Source organism: Budorcas taxicolor, chromosome 11, assembly GCF_023091745.1.
Source record: "Budorcas taxicolor isolate Tak-1 chromosome 11, Takin1.1, whole genome shotgun sequence".
NCBI lineage: Eukaryota > Metazoa > Chordata > Mammalia > Artiodactyla > Bovidae > Budorcas > Budorcas taxicolor.
Window position 1 is genome coordinate 27,452,032 of NC_068920.1, and position 22,087 is coordinate 27,474,118.

A 22,087-nucleotide genomic window follows, 5' to 3' on the forward strand; every position below is an offset into this window, starting at 1 on the left:
CCGTGGACGGTAACCTACTAGGCTTCTCCGTCCATGGGATTCTCCAGGCAAGAATACTGGAGTGGATTGCCATTTCCTTCTCCAGGAGATCTTCCCAACCCAGGGATCAAACCCAGGTCTCCCGCATTGGAGGCAGACGCTTTAACCTTTCACCAGGGAGGACATAGCAGGCACACAATAAATCCTTGTTAAGTAAATAGCATTCATTCAATACAGTTTCAAAGTATACTCTTGATGCTGCTAAGTCGCTTCAGTCATGTCTGACTCTGTGCGACCCCAGAGACGGCAGCCCACCAGGCTCCCCCGTCCCTGGGATTCTCCAGGCAAGAACACTGGAGTGGGTTCCCATTTCCTTCTACAGTGCATGAAAGTGAAAGTGAAGTCGCTCAGTCGTGTCCGACTCTTCATGACCCCACGGACTGCAGCCTACCAGGCTCCTCCGTCCATGGGAGTTTCCAGGCAAGAGTACTGGAGTGGGGTGCCATTGCCTTCTCCACAAAGTATACTAGAGACAATAAATGTACACCAGAGACATTAAAGGAGAAGGGAATGGCAACCCACTCCAGTATTTTTGCCTGGATTCCATGGATAGAGGAGCCTGGCAGGCTACAATCGTGACTGAGCAGATTCTAAGAGACAATAAATACACAAAGGTTTAATTACAACTAATTTTATCCCTGAAATGCTAGATGGTGGCCATGAAGACTTATAAGTGATTTGAGACATCCCACTCATACATGAAACACAGAATCACGAGGCACACAAGGAAAACACATATCTCCCTTAACTATATAAGCAATGTTCAAAGCTATAGAGAATTAAAACAACTACCAGCCTATTAGAGAATCCTGGTGGCTAAGAGAGCAAAGAATCTGCCTACAATGTGGGAGACCTGAGTTTGATCCCTGTGTCAGGAAGATCTCTTGGAGAAGAAAATGGCAACCCACTCCAGTAGTCTTGCCTGGAGAATTCCATGGACATAGGAGCCTGGTGGGCTATAGTCCATGGGGTCGCAAACAGTCGGACACGACAGAGCGACTCACACACACACCAGCCTCTTAATGCTAAGTATTATACAGAATGAGCAGACCTCCCAGAGACTACAATCTAACCAGCAGCTCTGATGCATGTGTTAAAGCCTCATCAGGTGAAGACTATCAGAAACAGGAACAAATCTGTAGTCAGACAAAATCAGATTTGTTGATTTGGTGCAGTGGGGGATGGCACTTGGAGAAGTCACAAAATGATGCTGAGAAAGAGGCAAAGGGAATCATCTTTCCTAAGGTCTGGGTTCTCACTGGAGGATTTAAAGCGAGTCTAGAGGAAGCAGATTCACTTCTGGACTGAGGGCAGTTTGGAGGTGAAGTTACGAGTGGGGATTAACTAGGGGCTGTTCTGAGGTGAGGGCGGTTTAGCAATTAAAGATGCCGGGTAGGGAATTCCCTGGCGATCCAGCCGTCAGGACTTGGTGCTTTCACCACTGTGGCCCGGGGTTCAACGCCTGGTCAGGGAACTAAGATCTTGCAAGCTGTGTGGCCTGGCCAAAAAATAAAGATGTCCAGTAAAATACAGGAGCAGTACAGCAAGTCTACAGTGTCATCTGCAAGAATGCAGTAATCACAGGAAGGGAGGCCCTTAGGGCATCTTACCGAGAGAGCAGGACTGGGAGAAGCAGTGTTCTCTGTTAACTGTGGGCTTCCCTGGTAGCTCAGCTGGTAAAGAATCTGCCTGCAAGATCCTCTGGTGAAGGGATAGGCTACCCATTCCAGTACTCTTGGGCTTCCTTAGTGGCTTAGACGGTAAAGAATCCACCTGCAATGCAGGAGACCTGGGTTTGATCCCCGGGTTGGGAAGATCCCCTGGAGGAGTGCATGGCAACCCACTCCAGTATTCTTGCCTGGAGAATCCCATAGACAGAGAAGTCTGGAAGGCGACAGCACAGACAGCTGACCTGGGGTGTGTCTGTCCTCTGAGCCTGACTCATGGCAAGGCTGCCTTTTTGCTTTTCTATCCAGTTGATTTTCACTATTTTTATTAGAGACAGGTTGTGATCCCCATACAGACATAAATATTAAATTATCCTCCTTAATCAAGGAGGAGAAAGGGACATTCTCAAAACTTTAAGCTAAGAAAAGTGGGCCAAAAATGAAAGATATTTGAAACCGTTTCAAAAGTGGCTTAAACTTAATCCATAAACTTATGGATAATGGATTATGTAAACCCATCCACCCTTTTTCAGTCCTCTAAACATTCTTCCAGCCCAGCACATGTGCCCTCAATAATAATAATTGACTAACTTCCCTGTCTCATCCTCTAGACTCCAAACTCCTGAAAGTACTCATTTTACATCTAGTGAGTCACAGCTCCTAGCACACCCTAAGTGCTCTGCACACTGTCTGCTTGTCACCGCTGTAGAGAATGTGCTTCAGGGCCTCTTACACAGCGAAACAGATTTTGGGCCCTAAATAACCACTGAAGAATGTCGTAATCTAAAGGACTCGCTACATGGAGGCAACATGGAGGAGCCGGCCGGCAGCAGCTACAACTCCAAGTCAAGAATGATGCTTTCCTTTGATGAGTTCATGGATGACTTTGTTGCCACCTGATAGCTGAAAGCATTGGAAATAAATAGCTCAACACAAACAGGGTTGGACCCCTGAATTGCTTAGTACGCAGTACTGGAAATGTTCACATATCTGTCCTTTCAGCAAAACTGTAAATTTCTTGGAGGTAAGAGGTTAGGTTTCAGCAATATGTGAACCGTGAACTTCCAGATGTTCAAGCTGGTTTTAGAAAAGGCAGAGGAACCAGAGATCAAATTGCCAACATCCGCTGGATCATCGAAAAAGCAAGAGAGTTAAAGAAAAACACCTATTTCTGCTTTATTGACTATGCCAAAGCCTTTGACTGTGTGGATCACAATCAACTGTGGAAAATTCTGAAAGAGATGGGAATACCAGACCACCTAACCTGCCTCTTGAGAAATCTGTATGCAGGCCAGGAAGCAACAGTTAGAACTGGACGTGGAACAACAGACTGGTTCCAAACAGGAAAAGGAGTACATCAAGGCTGTATATTGTCACCCTGCTTATTTAACTTATATGCAGAGTACATTGTGAGAAACGCTGGGCTGGAAGAAGCACAAGCTGGAATCAAGATTGCCGGGAGAAATATCAATAACCTCAGATATGCAGATGACACCACCCTTATGGCAGAAAGTGAAGAACTAAAGAGCCTCTTGATGAAAGTGAAAGAGGAGAATGAAAAAGTTGGCTTAAAGCTCAACATTCAGAAAACTAAGATCATGGCATCTGGTCCCATCACTTCATGGGAAATAGATGGGGAAACAGTGGAAACAGTGGCTGACTTTATTTTTCTGGGCTCCAAAATCACTATAGATGGCTACTGCAGCCATGAAATTAAAAGATGCTTACTCCTTGGAAGGAAAGTTATGACAAACCTAGATAGCATATTAAAAAGCAGAGACATTACTTTGACAACAAAGGTCCCTCTAGTCAAGGCTATGGTTTTTCCAGTAGTCATGTATGGATGTGAGAGTACTATAAAGAAACCTGAGCGCTGAAGAATTGATACTTTTGAACTGTGGTGTTGAAGGAGACTCTTGAGAGTCCTTTGGACTGCAAGGAGATCCAACCAGTCCATCCTAAAGGAGATCAGTCCTGGGTGTTCATTGGAAGGACTGATGTTGAAGCTGAAACTCCAATACTTTGGCCACCTGAGGCAAAGAGCTGACTCATTTGAAAAGACCCTGATGCTGGGAAAGATTGGGGGCAGGAGGAGAAGGGGACGACAGGGGATGAGAGGGTTGGATGGCATCACCGACTCAATGGACATGGGTTGGGGTGAACTCCAGGAGTTGGTGATGGACAGGGAGGCCTTGCATGCTGCAGTTCATGGGGTCGAAAAGAGTCGGACACAACTGAGCAACTGAACTGAACTGAACTGAAGAGGTTATGTATGTCCTGTTAATCTTGCTTCCCTGCCCTCTGCCTACCATGCTGCACAGTATGGGAGTGTGGTCACGTGAAAGCTAAGTGGATAAAGTAGAAAATCAAGAACCTCCTTCAGTTAAGGCAAAAGGCTAAAAGGACAGTGCGGGCTGGTAAGGAAGAAGAAAGGTGTCCACATGCAGACCAGAGGCTCCCAGTGCAGGAGGTTGCCTGCTTCCCTGACAGAGGCAAGGGGGAAGCTGGAACATGGAAGCACAGAATGAGATCTAAAACTGGAGAGAGAGCAGAGGTGAAAGGAGGCAAAGAGAGGACTGAGAGGACATAAATAAAGGGATGAACACCAAGGTCAGAAGATGAGAACAGTCTTCATTAAAACCACTGATAACAGGGAAAGTGGGAAGAAAGATGAAAATACAGCTCAACACAATGACAGGGGAATAGAGGCAGGAGTCCAAGGAGAGCCTAGAAGATCTTTTGAGCTGGCTGTTAGTAAAAGCAAGAGCTATATGTAGAGAGGAAAGGAAAGGACTGCTGCTGGTGCTGCTAAGTTGCTTCAGTCATGTCCAACTCTGTGCGACCCTGTAGACGGCAGCCCACCAGGCTCGTCTGTCCCTGGGATTCTCCACGCAAGAACACTGGAGTGGATTGCCATGTCCTTGCATGCATTGGAGAAATGCATGAAAGTAAAAAGTGAAAGTGAAGCTGCTCAGTCGTGTCCTACTCTTCATGACCCCATGGACTGCAGCCTACTAGGCTCCTCCATCCATAGGATTTTCCAGGCAAGAGTACTGGAGTGGGGTGCCATTGCCTTCTCCAAAGGAAAGGACATTGGCTCAGAACCCACAGCGCTGCCCAACTTTGGACCAGGTCCAAACCACCAGCCACCTTTTTGTTTTTCCTTTTTCCCATCTCCTTTTCTTCTCCATCCATCTTCCTGCTTTCTCTCCTTTCTTCCTGTTACAAAAAGTATTGGCCAAATAAGACCACATACTTCTTTCAGGTTAGTGGAATGGATGCATTAGAGTTCTGCCTTTTTCTGTCCTGATGACATGGGTACAGAGAAGGACTAGATGTCCTTTTAGTGTCTTTTCAACAATGAGCCTCATGGAACAGAAAAGTAATGGCAGAAACCACAACAGACCCTAGGACATCAAGGTGGCATGCCTCATTTCATGACTTGCAGTCAGCAAGTGGATACCGTTGCGTCTAAATTATTAACCATCTAACAAAGAACCAAATTGTATTATGGACTCTGGTGTTCTGGGAGGAGGGGAGGAATGCTACTGACTCCAAGCACCCATTGGCTGGGTGCTCCTTCCACATGTGAAAATCTAACTACCACAGCTGGGACCCAAGGCCACACATTCTACAAAACTGTGAAGGTCCTTCTACTATAACATGTTGTGTTCTTATAGTTGTTGTTTAGTCACTAAGCTGAATCTGACTCTTTTGCAACCTCATAGACTGTAGCCCAGCAGGCTCCTCCGTCCATGGGATTCTCCAGGCAAGAACACTGGAGTAGGTTGCCATTTCCTCCTCCAGGGGATCTTCCTGACCCAGGGATCAAACCTGCGTCTCCTGTAACTCTATAAGTTTGATGGTAAATCACCTGTAGAAAAAAAGGGAGGTGTTTATGCCCAGTAAGAATTTCACAGACAAAAGTGAGGTTCTCAGTGCAGCCCATGAAAGCTTTTCTGACCTATGCTCCACCTAAAATAGCAGCAATAAGGCCATAAAACCAACAGTGACAGTGAGATCTCTATGGGGAAATGCATTCAGCTTCCCTGTTTTGGATGCCAAGAACCCAAAACTCTCCCTTTCTGACAATGAAAGCAGGGCTTCCTTTGCTCAAAGCAGGCTTTGAGTGTGGTCGTGGTGTGGACATTGGGGAGGAGGGTCTCTGTGAAGACCAAGACTGGAAATGCATAGCACTTCTCTGGTGATCCAGTGCTTAAGACTCCAAGCTTCCACTGCAGGGGCATGGGTTTGACCCTTTGTGGGAAACTAAGATCTGGCTTGCCAAGCAAAGGTGAGGCAAAAAAATAAATAAATAAATAGAGTAGAAATGCACAGTGAGGGAAGTGAAAACACTGTTCAGACTGGGAGAAAAGATTGTGCAAATCACTCAGTTGTGTCCAACTCTTTGCGACCCCAAGGAATTCTCCAGGCCAGAATGCTAGAATGGGTAGCCTTTCCCTTCTCCAGGGGATCTTCCCAACCCAGGGATAGAACCCAGGTCTCTCACACTGCAGGCAGATTCTTTACCAGCTGACCCACAAGGGAAGCAAAGATTGGGGGGAGAGCAGGGAGAACAAAAGAGAGAGAGGGGGGACTTGGGTAGGTAAAGGAAAGTGCTGAAGGTCACAGTTTCTTACCTTTTCCTCCCATCTCCTTTGCATCCTCAAAATGTCTCTTTTTGGCTCCCCTTTGCAAGACTGTGTGGGGAAGGATGGAGATATGAAAGGCTCCAGCATATCCCATGAAGTTAGAGGAAATAAGAAGGGGTGGGTATCACCAGTAAGAAGTAAAGTGGGAGAGATGTGGTGTTCCAGAACAGGGAGAGATGCTAACATCTAGTTGGAGATGAGAGGTGGGTTTGTCACATGTAACGTGTGTATTCATAAATCAAAATCTTGTCTGTGTACCCTGGGCACTGGCCCAAAGAGAAATCAATAGTTACTGCTCCAAAGTGGAAGAACAATTAGCAAATAATTAATTAACTATAGAGTCCTTGTGAATGCTTCTTCTGTTAAGGTTAATATTTTTTTTAAGTATATTCCCAAATCTTTTTGCACACCTCTTGCATTTTCCAGGCATAATGTCTTCATCAAAGGCACTAGAATCCAGAATAAATACACACTCCTACTTTTTTTAGGAATTCACACATTTTAAATTCTGTTGCAGAAAGTCGGCTTTAGTCACCAACCTCAAGCAAGGTGATTTACTTCAACCAGTTGTGTGGCCTTCGAACAAAATTATATCCGGAACTAATTTCCTAATGTCTTTTTTTACCACTTGCTACAGATTCTAACCATCGGTCATTCTCTCCCTGTAACATAAGAACCGCCTGAAATTTTTCTATTTTTGTCTATTTTAAGCTATAAATCTTATCACATTCATGTTCAACTTTTCACACATTGTGTCAGCTTCTCACACATTGGGTCAATTCATTTCACACATTGAAAATCAAAAGTACAAACAATATTAATTACTTAAACAATGTCTGGGATTACCACCTCTTCTCGCAAACTATTTAAATAATGAACTTAACCTCACATTATTAAAAATATTGCACAATTAAAATATTTTCCTATGTGTTTTTTTCTAGAGAGACCTATATGATCCTGTTGGGCATAAACACAGTATAAGAGGAAATGGAGAGAGCTGAGGACATTCCCTGGGGATATTTCGCTGAAGATATTTCGCAGCACTACGAAAGAGGAAGACCTCCTTTCATCGTTAACCATTTCTTCACTGGCAGAACACACCCACCAGGAGCAATCAACAATGTGGGGGTTAAAATGGGAGAGGGAAGTCCGGTCTGGTGAACAGAATCCCAGTCTGGGTTTAACTATCTTTTTTCCCTCTCACTGGAACAGTTAAGGCTGTAGCCTTAACTTTGCTTTTAATCTATTTTTTCATCCATGAGCTAAGAATCCATCCAGTAGAATACTCACCAGGGATGATTCCACTAGAGGTCCCAGGTGCTACTTGGAACATAGTATTGCTGCTGCTGCTAAGTCGCTTCAGTCGTGTCCGACTCTGTGCGACCCCAGAGATGGCAGCCCACCAGGCTCCCCCGTCCCTGGGATTCTCCAGGCAAGAACACTGGAGTGGGTTGCCATTGCCTTCTCCAATGCATGAAAGTGAAAAGTGAAAGTGAAGTCGCTCAGTTGTGTCCGACTCTTTTCGACCCATGGACTGCAGCCTACCAGGCTCCTCTGTCCATGGGATTTTCCAGGCAAGAGTACTGGAGTGGGTTGCCATTGCCTTCTCTGGGAATGTAGTGTTAGGAACACCTATTTCTCAAGGCTCATTGCCAGTCTTCATGTCAGTTTTTGGTGACCACTGCTCAGGTGAACTTGAATGCCAGTTAAAATGGAGATGTTTTCCTGATATTACAGCAAGTCTTAACACGCTCCCCTGAAAGCTTCCGGGTCAATCAGGGTGATCCTACTTGAGCTCATCCTACACTGAGCTGTCAGGAGTCGTTTAGGAGCGGGGTGCAGGGGGTAGTTTTGGCAAAGACTGGTATCACGGTTACTAACAGTCTCTTCTCACTTGACAGGGAAAACGCCTACAGATTCCAACCAGATAATACACAGCTAGAAAATGGGAGAATAAGAGCATGTTGTATCTTGTCCTATATGTCTGAGGACAACTACTCGGCCTGTTTGTTTTCACTAATGGTGCAAAGGAAGAGTTATCTTTGCCTTAAAGCATGTAATGTCCAATTCATACACATTAGACAATTCATCTCTTACGATCAGAATGCCATCCAAATCTCTAAAAGACAACAGCGTGAGAAACACAAAGCGGTGCTGTTACTATTACTTGCATTACCTCTGTACTCACAGCTTCCATTGGTCTTTTCTTGATGTCTCCTATGTCCAAGTAACTGGGGGGAATAAAAAGAATAAGGATTCTTTTTATTACTTTTGAACCAGCTATGTAAATTTCTTTTTAAAAATTATTAAAAAGTAAAGAAAGCCATAGGAAATGCTTAAGCCAGAAGCAAAAGTCAATCGCTACTAATTTAAAGCCACGAGAGTCACAGGAATGGCTCTCAGAGCTGACACATGTCTACTCTAAACCTGAATGAAATTGAAGCCTTAGAGATACATAGTTCTGTTGTGGAACATTTTTCCCCACCATGGCTAGCTACTTACTGCATATACATTATTTCTCATTTTTATATCAATTTTGATACAAAGAGCAGTTTGTGTATAAAGCTCCTTAATGGTTCTATGAATCACAGACTTTAGGCCAAAGAGAGTCGTACAGATGCCATGCATTAGAGTAACAACTATGAAAGGCTGAGAAAGTTTTTCCCTAGGAGAGCACTTTAATGATCCAGAAATGCTCAGCCATGTGGGATGGTTTAGGCTCTGGTTCAGCTAAGAGACAGATGGGTGAACTAGTTAACCTCTGGAGACCCCTATTATTCCATTACTATTTGCTATATACATTAACTACTGATCATTCTTTAGCTATAGCATAAGCACAACCTAAAAGCTTTATACCTTTGTCAACTTCCAAGCTATATATCCATCACTGTGATCTGGTCCCATTACCCCTATTATTCCATTACTATTTGCTATATACATTAACTACTGATCATTCTTTAGCTATAGCATAAGCACAACCTAAAAGCTTTATACCTTTGTCAACTTCCAAGCTATATATCCATCACTGTGATCTGGTCCCATTGTGCTTCATACACAGAAGGTGCTAAATAAATGTTTTAATATTAAAAATAAATATAAATCTAGCATTTAATTTACAACCATAGAAAGAGACACTCTCTACCTCAACTACCATAATTGCTGAGATGCCCCCAAAAAAGCTTATATCAGAATTAATTTTGGCTACGTTTTATTTTGTTGTTTTTTGGATAGAACGCTTCAGTCAATCATGCCTCTAGAAATTATCATCTATTTCCCTTACATAAACAGTTATTACTTGCATAAGACAGTGCAAATTCTCCCTCTGTTTAGCATACAATGGGTCTTTTGGAAATCTTCAGGGACTGGTTTCTGACAAAATAACAACACAGTCTAACTGTCATGTGCGGGAAAGTCATCTCAGATCCACCGGATTAATGCAATAGGATCAACTTCCCAAAATGCATAAGGAAAACTTTGTGGAAAATAACAATCTCTAGATGTCTCTTCTATAAAATAAACAGTTTGATAGCTACCTGAAGTTTAATCATGCTTTCAAAAATTTTAGAAGAAATATGAGTAAAAGATATTCAAGAAGAAAGTTGATCATTTTCATTTGAAAAATATTTTCCACCATGGCTATCTTACCCAGCATCATGGGGTCTACCTGACATGAATTACCCTCAATATGTTTGGATTTTCCATTGTTCTGCCAGTTTCCTAATTTGTTATATCAACTGAAAACTGCTAGTTGTATATTCAGCAAATATATTCAGCATTTAAATCTTCTTGGCTTCTATCACTATAATCATAGATACTACCACTTTAACACAAATAAATTATTCATCTGTCAGCATGGAAAATAAACCATGGACACTGTTATAACAAACTCTGGGTTTCTGTGTGTGAGTGAAAAGCAAAAACAGCCGTGTAAATCTCTTATTATATATGTATGTGTGTGTGTGTGTGTAAAGAATGATTTGAAGTGCACTTTCTATTTGGTTTGGAACTGTACATGTTTTTATCTTTTGAGTTGGTAATGCTAAATAAACAAAGGAGAATATGAATTATTATTAAAGTGAGCCTTGAACTTTGAGCTGTTAATAGATTCTGAAGCAGGTTTCCATCCCCATGAAATTGCTTTATATGAAAGTTATTTAACTTTAAAAATTAATGAAGTATATGATGAAAGAGCCTGGACACCGAGATGCTTTGCCTTCGTAGAACACTTTGGTGTTTACAAAACACCTTCACATCCACAGCATTTACTTTCTACAATAACCCTCTGAGGTAGGAATGGTTATGTCCCTTTTCTGTATTAGGAAACTGATAATTCACAAGGATTATCAACTGAACTACACAACGATACAGAGCTAATAAACGGCTCAGTCTCAAGTCTCCTGATTCTCAGTTTTAATTCTAAGTTTCTTTGAAACATAGTTTCATGTAGCGCTTTTCTAAGAAAGTTAGACAAAGCATACTAAAGGAGGTTTCAGAGAAGGGAAATTAGAGCCAAATGCATCCCTCACCTCCCATAAAAAGAATATCTGGCATAACAAAAAGCAGAACACTTAGAACTCAACTGAAACAAACACATGGGCACTATATTACACAAATTTAGTGATATTTAGGGAAATAGTTCTATACAGTTAAAACCAGAATTCACAAGCACAGATTTTATGGTAAAGATTTTTTGGCCATCCTGAGGCCCAAGGTGACTTTTAATTAAAATACATTAAAAACTATTGTGGGGGTGGTTAACTACAGAGTTATCATACAATCCAGCAATTCCACTCCTAGGTATATACCCAAGAGAAATGAAAACTTACGCATAATTGTTCATAGCAGCGTTATTCATAATAGCCAAAAGTGAAACAACCAAATATCCTTCAATCGATTAAAGGATAACAAAATGTGCTATAGCTATATTACACAATATTATTCAGTCATGAAAAGAAGGAAGTACTGATACATACTACAACATGATGGGCCTTTATAACATGAAATAAGTGAAGGAAGACAGAAACACACAAAGTCACATATGACTACTTTTACAGGCAGACCTTGTGTCATTGCACTTAACCGATATTGTGGTTTTCTGCAAATTGAATCAGGTTTGTGGCCACCCTGAATAAAGCAAGCCTATCAGGGCCATTTTTCCAACAGCATTTGCTCAATTCAGGTCTCTGTGTCATATTCTGGTAATTTTCACAATATTACACACTTCTTATATTAGTGTATTTGTTACGGTGATCTATGGTTAGCGATCTTTGATGTTACTACTACGACCTGCTTAAAGCTCAGATAACGGTTAGCATTTTTTAGCAATAAAATATTTTTTAAATGAGGCATGTACTTTTTTTAGACATATGCACACATAACAGACTGCAGTATAGTTTAAACACAACTTTTGTATATATTGGTAAACCAAAAAACTCCTGTGACCGGCTGTATTGCACTACTGCAGTGGTCTGAAATAGAACATGCAATATCTGCAAGGTCTGCCTGTATATAAAATGCCCAGGATAGACAAATCCATAGAGACAGAGAAACTAATCACTACTGATCAGTGGTTACCAGAGGAAGGGGAGACGGGGAAATTGGGAAGGTACAGGATTTCTTCGGGGAGTGATGGAAATGTTCTAATATTAGTTTGTGGGGATGGTTGCAAAACTATGAATATACTAAAACCACTGTGGTTTATGTTATGTGAAATCTACCTCAGTAAAACTGCACAAAAAAAAAAAAAAACACCATGGAATATTAGATTCTAACTGTCCCACAGTACCCACCCCCACGAGGAATAATTTTTCTCAACTCCCATATAATTTTACTTTTCCAACTGCACTCACCCCTTTGTATTTTGCATTAAAATTACTGGTGTGCACATAGTCTGTCTCCTGTTAGATTGTGACCTCCAAAAGAACAAGTTGTGTCTTATCTCTGTTCCCTTCACAGACCAAAGGCACAGTTTGCCAATGCACTGAACACCCACAGTAAGTGAGCTCCCAGCCAGGAACTGGGGACAAGCATCACTAACGACCCCTGTCCTTCAAGATTTACCCATCAAGCATCTGGTGACAGGCTTACAGACAAATATAGCAAGCCAGTTAATTTTTCCAAGCATCAAGGCAATCGCCTTAATGTACAGGTGGTGGGAGGAGGGGCAGCACAAAGTGGGGCGTGGTCAGTTCTGCTCGGAATGGAAGTCTAAAGAATTTCAACAGTGAGGAGAATGTGCAGAGAGCACTTTCTCCACTGGTGACATTTCAGTATCCAGTTTTTCCCAGTCATTTTTAAGAACATTATTTCAACTAAATTGATAGATTTCCACACTGTAAATCAACTATACTCTAATCAAAATTAAAAATAAAATGATAGGTCCCAAGAAAAAAGTGGAAAAAGAACATGAAATGAGAAATATCTAACATGACGTATGTGCTACTCTTTCCAAACAGCTAGTCATTGAATACATTTTTTTAAAGATTCTCATCCATCATCACACCTTTAAAATCTGTTCCTACTGCTCCCTAAGTGAGCTTTCTTCTCCAACCACGCTTTCAACCTGTAATGCAACTGCAGCGGGAGCTTTGAGGGCCACCAACTCGCACAGCCACAGCCCCTGAGCCCACCGAGATGGGGGTTGCTCCTCTCCACCTTAGCAACCCCTGAAACGATGGGCGGCGGGGACAGACGGACTCACTTGAGTTTCTTGAAGGCTTCCTGGCCCCCGGCCACGTAGTTGCCCCCGCTCTGGATCTGGTCTAGCTTCCAGATGCGGTGCCCGGTCCGCGGGGTGTAGATGTTCCGAACCGCTCCGAAGGGCGCCTGGACGCCGCCCGTCACCTCCTTGAGGAAGACGTCGAAGCTGGACACCCTCTTCTCGTGGAAGACGACGCGGCGGCCCGTGAAGAAGGGGTCCCCGTTGCGGTACACCAGCACGCTCTTCACGACCGGCTGCGACAGGTGCCCGGACCTGGCACTGGTGCGGCTCATCTTCCCCTCGGGACTCCCGCGCGGCTCGCTTCTCCGAGGGGAGGCACCGCGGTTGCCCCAGCGGCCTCACCGCACACGCGCGGCGCGGGGTCGCGTCCTGAAACGAACGCGAAACAGACAAGCCCGCGGGTCACCGCGAAGCAACAGCGCGCGCCCGGCGTCCACCGGGCGGAGACCCTGCCGCTGCAGGACTCACCGGGCACGTTCAAGTGGTTCACCCGAGTCTGCACCACCAATCAGCGCTCGCCGTGCGCGCACACACCTGTTTCTCTCGCTACCGGCGGAATCCAGGTGTAACCACCTCTGCACCGGAGCTGCGCCGGGGGAGCGAAACAGGCAGACTGCGTGCGCCCGGGTGGGAGAGAGGTGGGAACACAGAGCACGTGCACGAACTATATAATTATAAATATGCCGAAACTTCTTTCCTGGCTCCCACTTCTCAATCTCCTGTTTGTTTCCGAAATCAAGTAATTAGGGTTTGCGCTGAAACTGCCCAGCTTTTTCCTCGCTGGGAAATAAATGCCTAAAGTGCACTTAGATAGAGGAGAGTCGAGCGTCCGAGACCCCTCGCCCCCGCCCCTCCCGCAGCCAAGACCTGCGCCGCCCCCAGCGAAGCTCCCGTGGGCATCCTTTGAACACAGCGAACAGGAGCGCGCAATCAAGTCCCAAGGTGGCGGGGGTTGGGGAAAAGCAAGGTCCCCGGGAGGCGCCCGCGGCCCGGGTACCTACCGACACAGGAGGGCGGGGTGGGGGTGGGGCGGGGGCACGGCGCTGCGGCTCGGCTGGCACCGCGGTGAACTCGCCGGGGGCCGCGCGTCGCTGCTGCTGTTCCTCCCGCAGCCGTTGTCTCTGCGGGCCTCCCTCATCCCAGGGGGAACGGAGTTGTTATTTCCCGCCGTTTCCATAGTAACTGCAGCCCCGCGCAGGGAGCGAAGTCGGCAAAGTAGGCCTGGCGCGCTCGCGGATCCCTTGGGCTTTGCCCTCGGCGTCCGGGAGCGACTCGAAAAAGTGAGTGTTTTAGGGGGAAGAAGAGGAAGCCCGGGTCGCAGTATCAAGCTGTCACTCTATAAACCGACGCCTGCTGGGTGCCTGGCGCTGTGCTAGAAGTTGGGGGATACAGCGGTGTAGAGAAAAACCCAGCATTTTTGAGTCCCTACCAGGTGCGTGTGTAATTCTGTAGCAAGAAAAGGAGCCTACATCCATGCTGTTTGTGTCGGTTGGATCCGTGTATGGATGAGTCGGACACGACTGAGCGACTGAACTGAACTTGTGGGTTAAGAAGCTCCTGGGACAGGGAGGCTGGGGGGTGGGGTGAGAACTTCAGTAAAAGGGTGCTTTGTCCAAGCTACTCTGGGACGTATATATTGTGGAACAAGAAAATGTTATTTAAAAAGGTGAAATCTTCCAGCTCGTCTCTGCCAATGTTCCCCTATTCCCTCCTAAGACATCAGTACTATGTGTCACGTGCAAATATCATTACAGGCCGTACCGAATTCTTCATCTATGAATAAAAAGTATGGTCATAATAACTACCATTAATTGAACACGTATCATGTGCATTGTGTGAGGCGCTTTAGATAGATTATCTCATTTAATGTTCAGAGCCTTCAGAGGTAAACATTCTTTCCTCTGATGAGGAAACAGAAGTAGAGAAGCCTCAGGTCACATGGGAAAATTCAAAGCCAGTTTTCTGTGATGCCAGGACCACTTTAACCACCATGACATAACCATCTGAGAGATGAATGTACGGGACACTGCAATCTGGGGCAGAAATGTTATTAAGTAAAGTTACTTAATACATCAATGCCTTGAAAGTTAACAGTTTTGAAAAGACCAAAGAGAAGAGAAGAATTCAGAGGGAAAATAGAGGAAGGAAATTTTGTGAGCTGGTTGTGAAGAATACAGGTTGGACTTCCCTGGTGGTTCAGTGGTTAAGAATCCGCCTGCCAGTGCAGGGGGCACAGGTTCGATCCCTGCTCTGGGAAGAATCGGCCTGTGCACCGCAATTACTGAGCCCACGCTCTAGAAATGGACAGCCACAACTAAAGAAAGCCCACAGGCAACAGCAAAGACCTAATGCAGCCAAATAATTTTTTTTAAAGGATTATTAAGAATACACAGGTTGAGAGGAAAATATCAGTGAAGATGTGCTGCCAAGTGGTAAATAGGACAGAAAATCACTTTTGGAGAATGGCAATAAGTCTAGCAACCCCCAGACCACTTAAACCTCCCTGTTCCCATACCCATACCAGCCCAGAGCAAAATAAAAACACGTGGCCTCTCGTTCAAAAATTCAAAACTTCAAGATGGCAGCAGCAGAACAATAAACTAAGCACGAGGATCTTCCAAGCGTGAACCCTTGTCGCCAGCCCAGGAGGCAGCCTCATGTCTGTATTCTAATGCCTCCCCCAACAGTATCTCTAGCCCAGGTTTGTCTCCTGAGCCTGGACTCATTTATCCAGTTGCCTCTTAGACAGTGATATGTTGATAAATGTTTAACTACTGGTTTGCAGAGTGGGGAAGGCCTTGATTCACAACATTTGCCAACTTTTGTAGTTTCAGAAGCACAAACTGGGCCAATTTCCAGCTCCAATCTGACATCCCTGGAGGCATGAGTGTGTAGTCACAGGTATGGTATTTCCTCCATACAGATGCAGCAGACATCTAAGGAAAGGAAAGGAAAGTGAAATTGCTCAGTTGTGTCCGACTCTTTGCGACCCCATGGACTATAGCCTACCAGGCTCCTCTGTCCATGGAATTTTCCAGGCAAGAATACCGGAGTAGATTGCCATTTCCTTCTCCAGGGGATCTTCCTGAGCCAGGGAACGAACCCAGGTCTCCTGCATTGCAGGCAGACACTCTACCATCTGAGCCACCTGGGAAGCCCAATAGACATCTAACCTCGGAGATAATAGTAAAATGGAGGTGGTGATAAGTTTTGAGTCATTATTATCTTTGTTTTTTTTTATTTATTTCATTGTACATTTATGCAATTTAATTTTTAATAATGACCGTGTTTAAAATTCCTGGAAATTTAACCACTGAGTCTGGCAAGTCAGTAGAAGGTGGTTCTCAGCCCATCCTTTCTCCTGGACAACATCCTTAGACCATCAAAAAGGCAGTCTGGACTTAGAATGCTCACAGGAGCTCACATTTTCTTCAAAATCTCTTTTCCTAAGATCCTTACCTACCTCCATGAATGGACCCCCATCTAGCCCATTTGCTCAAAGCTGGAACAGTCACATTAATAAATAGGCTAATTCTTATTTAGAAGGAAGGAAGAGAGGGAAGAAAGCGGGAGGGGTGGGGGAGGGAAGTAAGAGAAGGAAGAGGAACTGGGAGGGGGGCAGAAGAGGAAGATTTGGAGTGTTTGGGCATGCATGCTAAGTCGCTTCAGTCCTATCTGACTCTGCATCTTCAGGGACTGTAGCCTGCCAGGCTCCTCTGTCCACGGGATTCTCCAGGCAAGAATACTGGAATGGGTTGGCATGCCCTCCTCTAGGGGATCTTCCTGACCTGGGAATCAAACCCGTGTCTCTTATGTCTCCTGCATTGGCAGATGGGCTCTTTACCACTACCGCCACCTGGGAAGGAGTGTTTGTGGGCATTCAGCAAAGAAGAGATGAATGGGAGCAATAGCCATTGGATGGTGCCTCCCAGGGAAGATGAGTCTTGAGGTGGGCCATGAAGAATTGACTGGATGTGATATACTGAAGAGCTGGAAAGGAAGTTAAAGGGATCTTCATGAGGAAAAGAAGATAAGCAAAGACAAGGTGGAGAAATAAGCTAGGAAAGAATCCAAAGAGCAGACAGTCATCTCTGACCCAGGCCTGGCCTGGGAGAAGGTGGCTGGGGAGGCCTGTGTCTGTGGGGGGAGCCTGGGGTGAAGGTCAGTGATGCTGGATGGCAGAGTCTCAGAAGCCAGGAGGAATCAGAGGCTGCCGGAGGAGGCCCAGCCTGTGGTGGCCAGTGTCCACTCTGAGGAATCTCAGAGCCTCCTGCTCAGAGCCATCTCGAGGAATCCAAGTTCTATACTCCTGCTCTGTCGGAAACGGCCCACAGTGATTGGAGAAACCCCCGCTGTTCAACGTTTCGCACTGAACTTTGTGGCATCTGGAATTCCCTGAGAATAAGGAGGATGTGGACTTCCACTGCCTTCTCACCACGATCCTGCGCCTGGGCTGGGACATCCCTGAAGCTCCCCTCCCTGTGGGATGAGGTTAGAAACTCTGAAAACCATATGCCCAGAGGCCCCATTAGAGTGTGCAGGTGAGCTGGGAGTATGGCTGCACCCCAGGAGGGACCTACGGAGGCTCCCTCCAGCTGAGGGCCCTGTGAGTCAGGGTCCCTCATAGCATGACAAGAAGAACCCCAGCGTGCTACCTGGGTGAGGGGAACAGGTCACCTGGGAGTGGGTTCAGGGTACAATCCCACTTTGTGCATCTCTAGGGACAAGAGGTGCTCTCTAAGAGGATAACATACAATCAATAAAGGTATGTGAAGTGAAGTGTCTCAGTCGTGTCCGACTCTTTGCAACCCCATGGACTGTAGCCTACCACGCTTCTCCGTCCATGGGATTTTCCAGGCAAGAACTGGAGTGGGTTGCCATAAATAAAGGTATAAGTACTGCCATTTTCTCTGCACAGACTGCTTAGGTACCAGGTTTTTAAGTATGGGTGTGTCTTTCTTTTTTAATAGAGGAAAGGATGTTGCTCGGTTCTTTTTTCTTTTTAATTTTTTTATTTATGGCCGTGCTGGGCCTTCATTGCTGCATGAACTTTTCTCCCGTTTCGGCGAGCGGGGGCTGCATTTTGTTGCAGTGTGCGCGCTTCTCATTGCTCTGGCTTCCCTGGTCGTGGAGCATAGGCTCTAGGGCGCAGTGCAGTACTCGCCACATGTGGGCTCAGTAGTTTTGGTTCCCGGGCTCTTGGCACAGGCTCAACAGCTGTGGCACACAGGCTTAGTTGTGCCACAGGGAGGGAGGAGAAGGGGACGACAGAGTATGAGATGGTCGGATGGCATCACCGACTCGATGGACATGAGTTTGAGCAAGCTCTGGGAGTTGGTAATGGACGAGGATGCCTGGCATGCTACAGTCCATGGGGTCACAAAGAGTCGGACATGACTGAGCGACTGAACTGAACTCAGTGGGCTTAGTTGCTCCGGGGTATCTTCCCAGATCAGGGATCAAACCTGTGTCTCCTGCATTGGCAGGTGGATACTTTACCACTGAGCCATGTTCCCCTCATTAGAGAGGCCTTCCCTGATAGCCTTATGCGGAGTATCCTTTAGTCACTGTAGGTCACAGCACACCTTCTGTTTCCCGTCTGTAGCACTTGCCACTCTGCTCAGGAGAGTGGCCCATTGTCAGATCTCTGACTGCTCCATATGAAGTACTGAGAACAGTGCCTGGCATAGAGTTGAGCAGATGCATAGTGTGTGTGTGTGTGTGTGTGTGTGTGTGTAAAGAGAGAAAAGGCAGTAGGAGAGAGAAAGGAAGGGAGCAAGAGAGGGGAGGAGGCGGCAGAGAAAGGAAGGTGTCCTAGCTCAGGTCTCCACTGTGTCCCCTACAGGGATTCACATATATCTGAGTGCGTCTGGTTGGACCCACCAGGAATGTATCCTTAGGAAACACTGAGGCATCACTTGAAAATAAATTCATCCTAAAGTAAAGGACTGTAAGAGAAGTCAACCCGGTAACAAAGGCTAGCTGGTGGGAGAGGGGCAATCTGAAGTTTAGCATCTCATCTGCCAGGTTCCAGTCCCCATGTAATCATTACAAGGAATTGGATGTGGCTATTAGCAAAACTTGCCATCAGTATTTCACTGTAAATTCTATACAGCATTGAGCACAAACAGCTCTTCTTTTATGCTATCTGCAAAATGTAATGTGGAAGGGAGATGGAGAAGAAGGCATGCTCGTGCAGGGAGCAAAGTCACCTTGGCAGTGCCTCCCTTGACCCTGTGGGCTGTAACATAGCATCCATGGCTCTGGGACCTGGCAAGAGACAGCATCACCCTGTTGAGGTGATGGTACCCAGGTGGCGGTACCTGGCTTCACAAGCAGTAGAGGCCTCAGCAGGAAAGAATACCAAAAGGAAGGAGCTCCAGCAGGGAACGAAGGCCATGCAGAGACTGGACAGGCTTAGAACTCACTCCCTAGGAACTCCTAAAAGTAACTGGGGGAAGTTTCGGGGGGACAGTTATGGGGCTGCACATGTATGTTTCGTAGGACGCAAGAGCCTGCCAGGCTGTGCTTTAATCATTTTGACCAGTTTCACCCCCTGACCTGATACAACCTGAGAAAATATAGGGGTTTGAGACGCTGAAAGTAAGGAGGAGAGGTACATGCAAAATAATTAATAGAACCTAGTAATGCTGAAAAAGGCAAGAGAGTAACTGTTTTAAATTTCAGTGTGGGTTTTTTTGTGTGTTTTTAAAGATAAATGAAAGTCACTCAGTCATGTCCGACTCTTTGCAACCCCATGGACTATACATTCTGTGGAATTCTCCAGGCCAGAATACTGGACTGGGTAGCCTTTCCCTTCTCCAGGGGATCTTCCTAAGCCAAGGATCAAGGATAAACAACTCTCTATTAGAGAGTTTCATGTGGAGATTCTGAGATGCAGATCACATCTGCTTTATGCTTGCTTCACACATGCCACTTCTGGAGATCTCATTCTAAGGGGTATGATTAATGAGATTCTTTGGCCAATAAGGCCACTTGTAAACTACAGAAATCCTCAGAGGGATTCATCAATGCCCTTTATGCCTTCTGGAGGCGTTTAACTAGCCACCTGGAGAATTCCCCTGTCTCTGGACAATTATTTCACAGCAAGGAAGAAAAAAAATCGCATGAGGTTTCCAACCAGTCAAATTCACTGGAGTCAATAAACATGTCAGATTTAGGAAAGAGTTGTATCCATCTCACAGGGATGGTCTCAAGATGGATTTTAACTTGCTTCACTGAAAATGCCAATATATTTCAAAGTAGATTGGTTGTATGGTTTTATTTATACATGATACTTAAAGCCTGGTTTTGAATCTTGGCTCCATCACTTAGTAGCTCTGTCACCAGGGCTCTGCAGTACTATATGGCCACCCACTCCAGTACTCTTGTCCAGAGAATCTCATGGGCTGGTGGGTTGCAGTCCATAGGGTCACAAAGAGTCAGACACAAGTAAAGTGACTTAGCACACATGCAGTAGAATATAACAGACCAGAGAGAAACAGTCCTGCTTAGGGTTTAGTCTCGAGGCCACTTGCATCACTGCCCCAAGGTGGATAGCATCAGCGCTCAGCCCAGTTCCTCTCGGATCCCTGTGACCCCATGTGTCCTACCCTTGACTTCTATGTGCCATACCTGTGACTCCTTCGCAGGCAACCTTGGGCTCCTGAAGCAGCAGCATTTGGACTGTTGAGAGCTGGAATGCCTGAGAGTTTACCCTTCCCCACCCCCACCTCCATCTGTCACCTACCACCACGCCACACATACCCTCAGCCTGTGACAGACCAGTGAAGAGTATGAAAGCCAACCTCCCTTGCTTTAGGTCGAGTTAATCCTGAAGCATAAAGTACACTTCACAGCTCCCCTGTGGAATCAACTTGAAGCCACTCTCAGTGGGATATTGCCTGAAATCACACCATTACCTGGCTTCTTACCAGTTACTTTAAATGACGCTGCCCATTCTGACTCTCTAATCTCCTGACCTGGACCTTAGCTGCCTAACGCATTCATTCATTCATTATCAAATACTAGCTCAGAACCTACTCTGGGCAAAGCTCTGTTTCTCATTTATGTAGTCAATATTCTGTCCTTTCTCCACCTTCGGTGCGCTAATTTCCTCTTCTTCAAAGTATTCCAAACGTATCGGATTAGGACTCACCCTAATGATAATTGCCTCTTTTGTTGTTATATTCTTTAGTCACTCAGTCATGACTGACTCTTACTCAACCCCATGGACTGTAGCCTGTCAATCTCCAGTCCATGGGATTTCCCAGGCAACAATATTCGAGTGGGTTGCCATTTCCTTCTCCAGGGGATCTTCCCAATCCAGGGATCTTGAACCCAGGTCTCCTGTATTGGCAGACAGATTCTGAGCCACCAGGGAAGCCCCACTTATCTCTTTAAAGATCTCCAAACAGAGCCACATTCTGAGGGAATGGGGCTTAGGACTTCAAAATATGACTTTCTAAGGAAGTATACAATTAAGCTCATAACATACATTATTTGCAAATCAAGTAGTGCTAACTCTGGCAAATCATCACTCTGTTTTACACATTGTTCTAAAGAACATCTAGTTCACATCTATTGGGCTTTCCAGGTGCCGCTAGTGGGAAAGAACCCACTTGCCACTGCTGGAGATGTAAAAGATATGGGTTCAATCCCTGGGTTGGAAAGATTCCCCTGGAGGAGGACACAGCAACCCACTTCAGCATTCTCGCCTACAGAATCCCATGGACAGAGAAGCCTGGCAGGCTACAGTCCATAGGGTCACAGAGTCGGACACGACTGAAGTGATTTAGCACACACAGGTCTTAGTTTAAACTCAAGCTGAGTTTAAAGCTGATGATGGATGGAAAACACTAACCATCAAATGTGTCAACAAGTCTTTAAATACTTGCTCAGCAGCATGAGGCACCAGTGAGGGATACAGCACAATTTGAACTGCAGTGATTTCCAATTCATTCAGTCAAGTCATTACCAAATTTACTCACGCTTTGATTTGTTTCAGT

General features: G+C 45.3%; 2 protein-coding genes across 2 annotated transcripts in view; both read right to left on the reverse strand.

The window, feature by feature from the left end:
* The window catches only part of DCDC2 (doublecortin domain containing 2), a 142,935-nt gene extending 129,584 nt beyond the window's left edge, over positions 1-13,351 (reverse strand). The window contains exons 1-2 of the mRNA XM_052649238.1: positions 13,059-13,351; positions 8,535-8,589 (exon numbers count right to left, since the gene is read on the reverse strand). Coding sequence (XP_052505198.1) covers positions 8,535-8,589; positions 13,059-13,351 — 348 coding nt within the window. The remainder of the gene's footprint in view (positions 1-8,534; positions 8,590-13,058) is intronic.
* The window catches only part of TDP2 (tyrosyl-DNA phosphodiesterase 2), a 276,571-nt gene that overhangs the window by 27,960 nt on the left and 226,524 nt on the right, over positions 1-22,087 (reverse strand). The gene's annotated exons all lie outside the window — the stretch shown is intronic.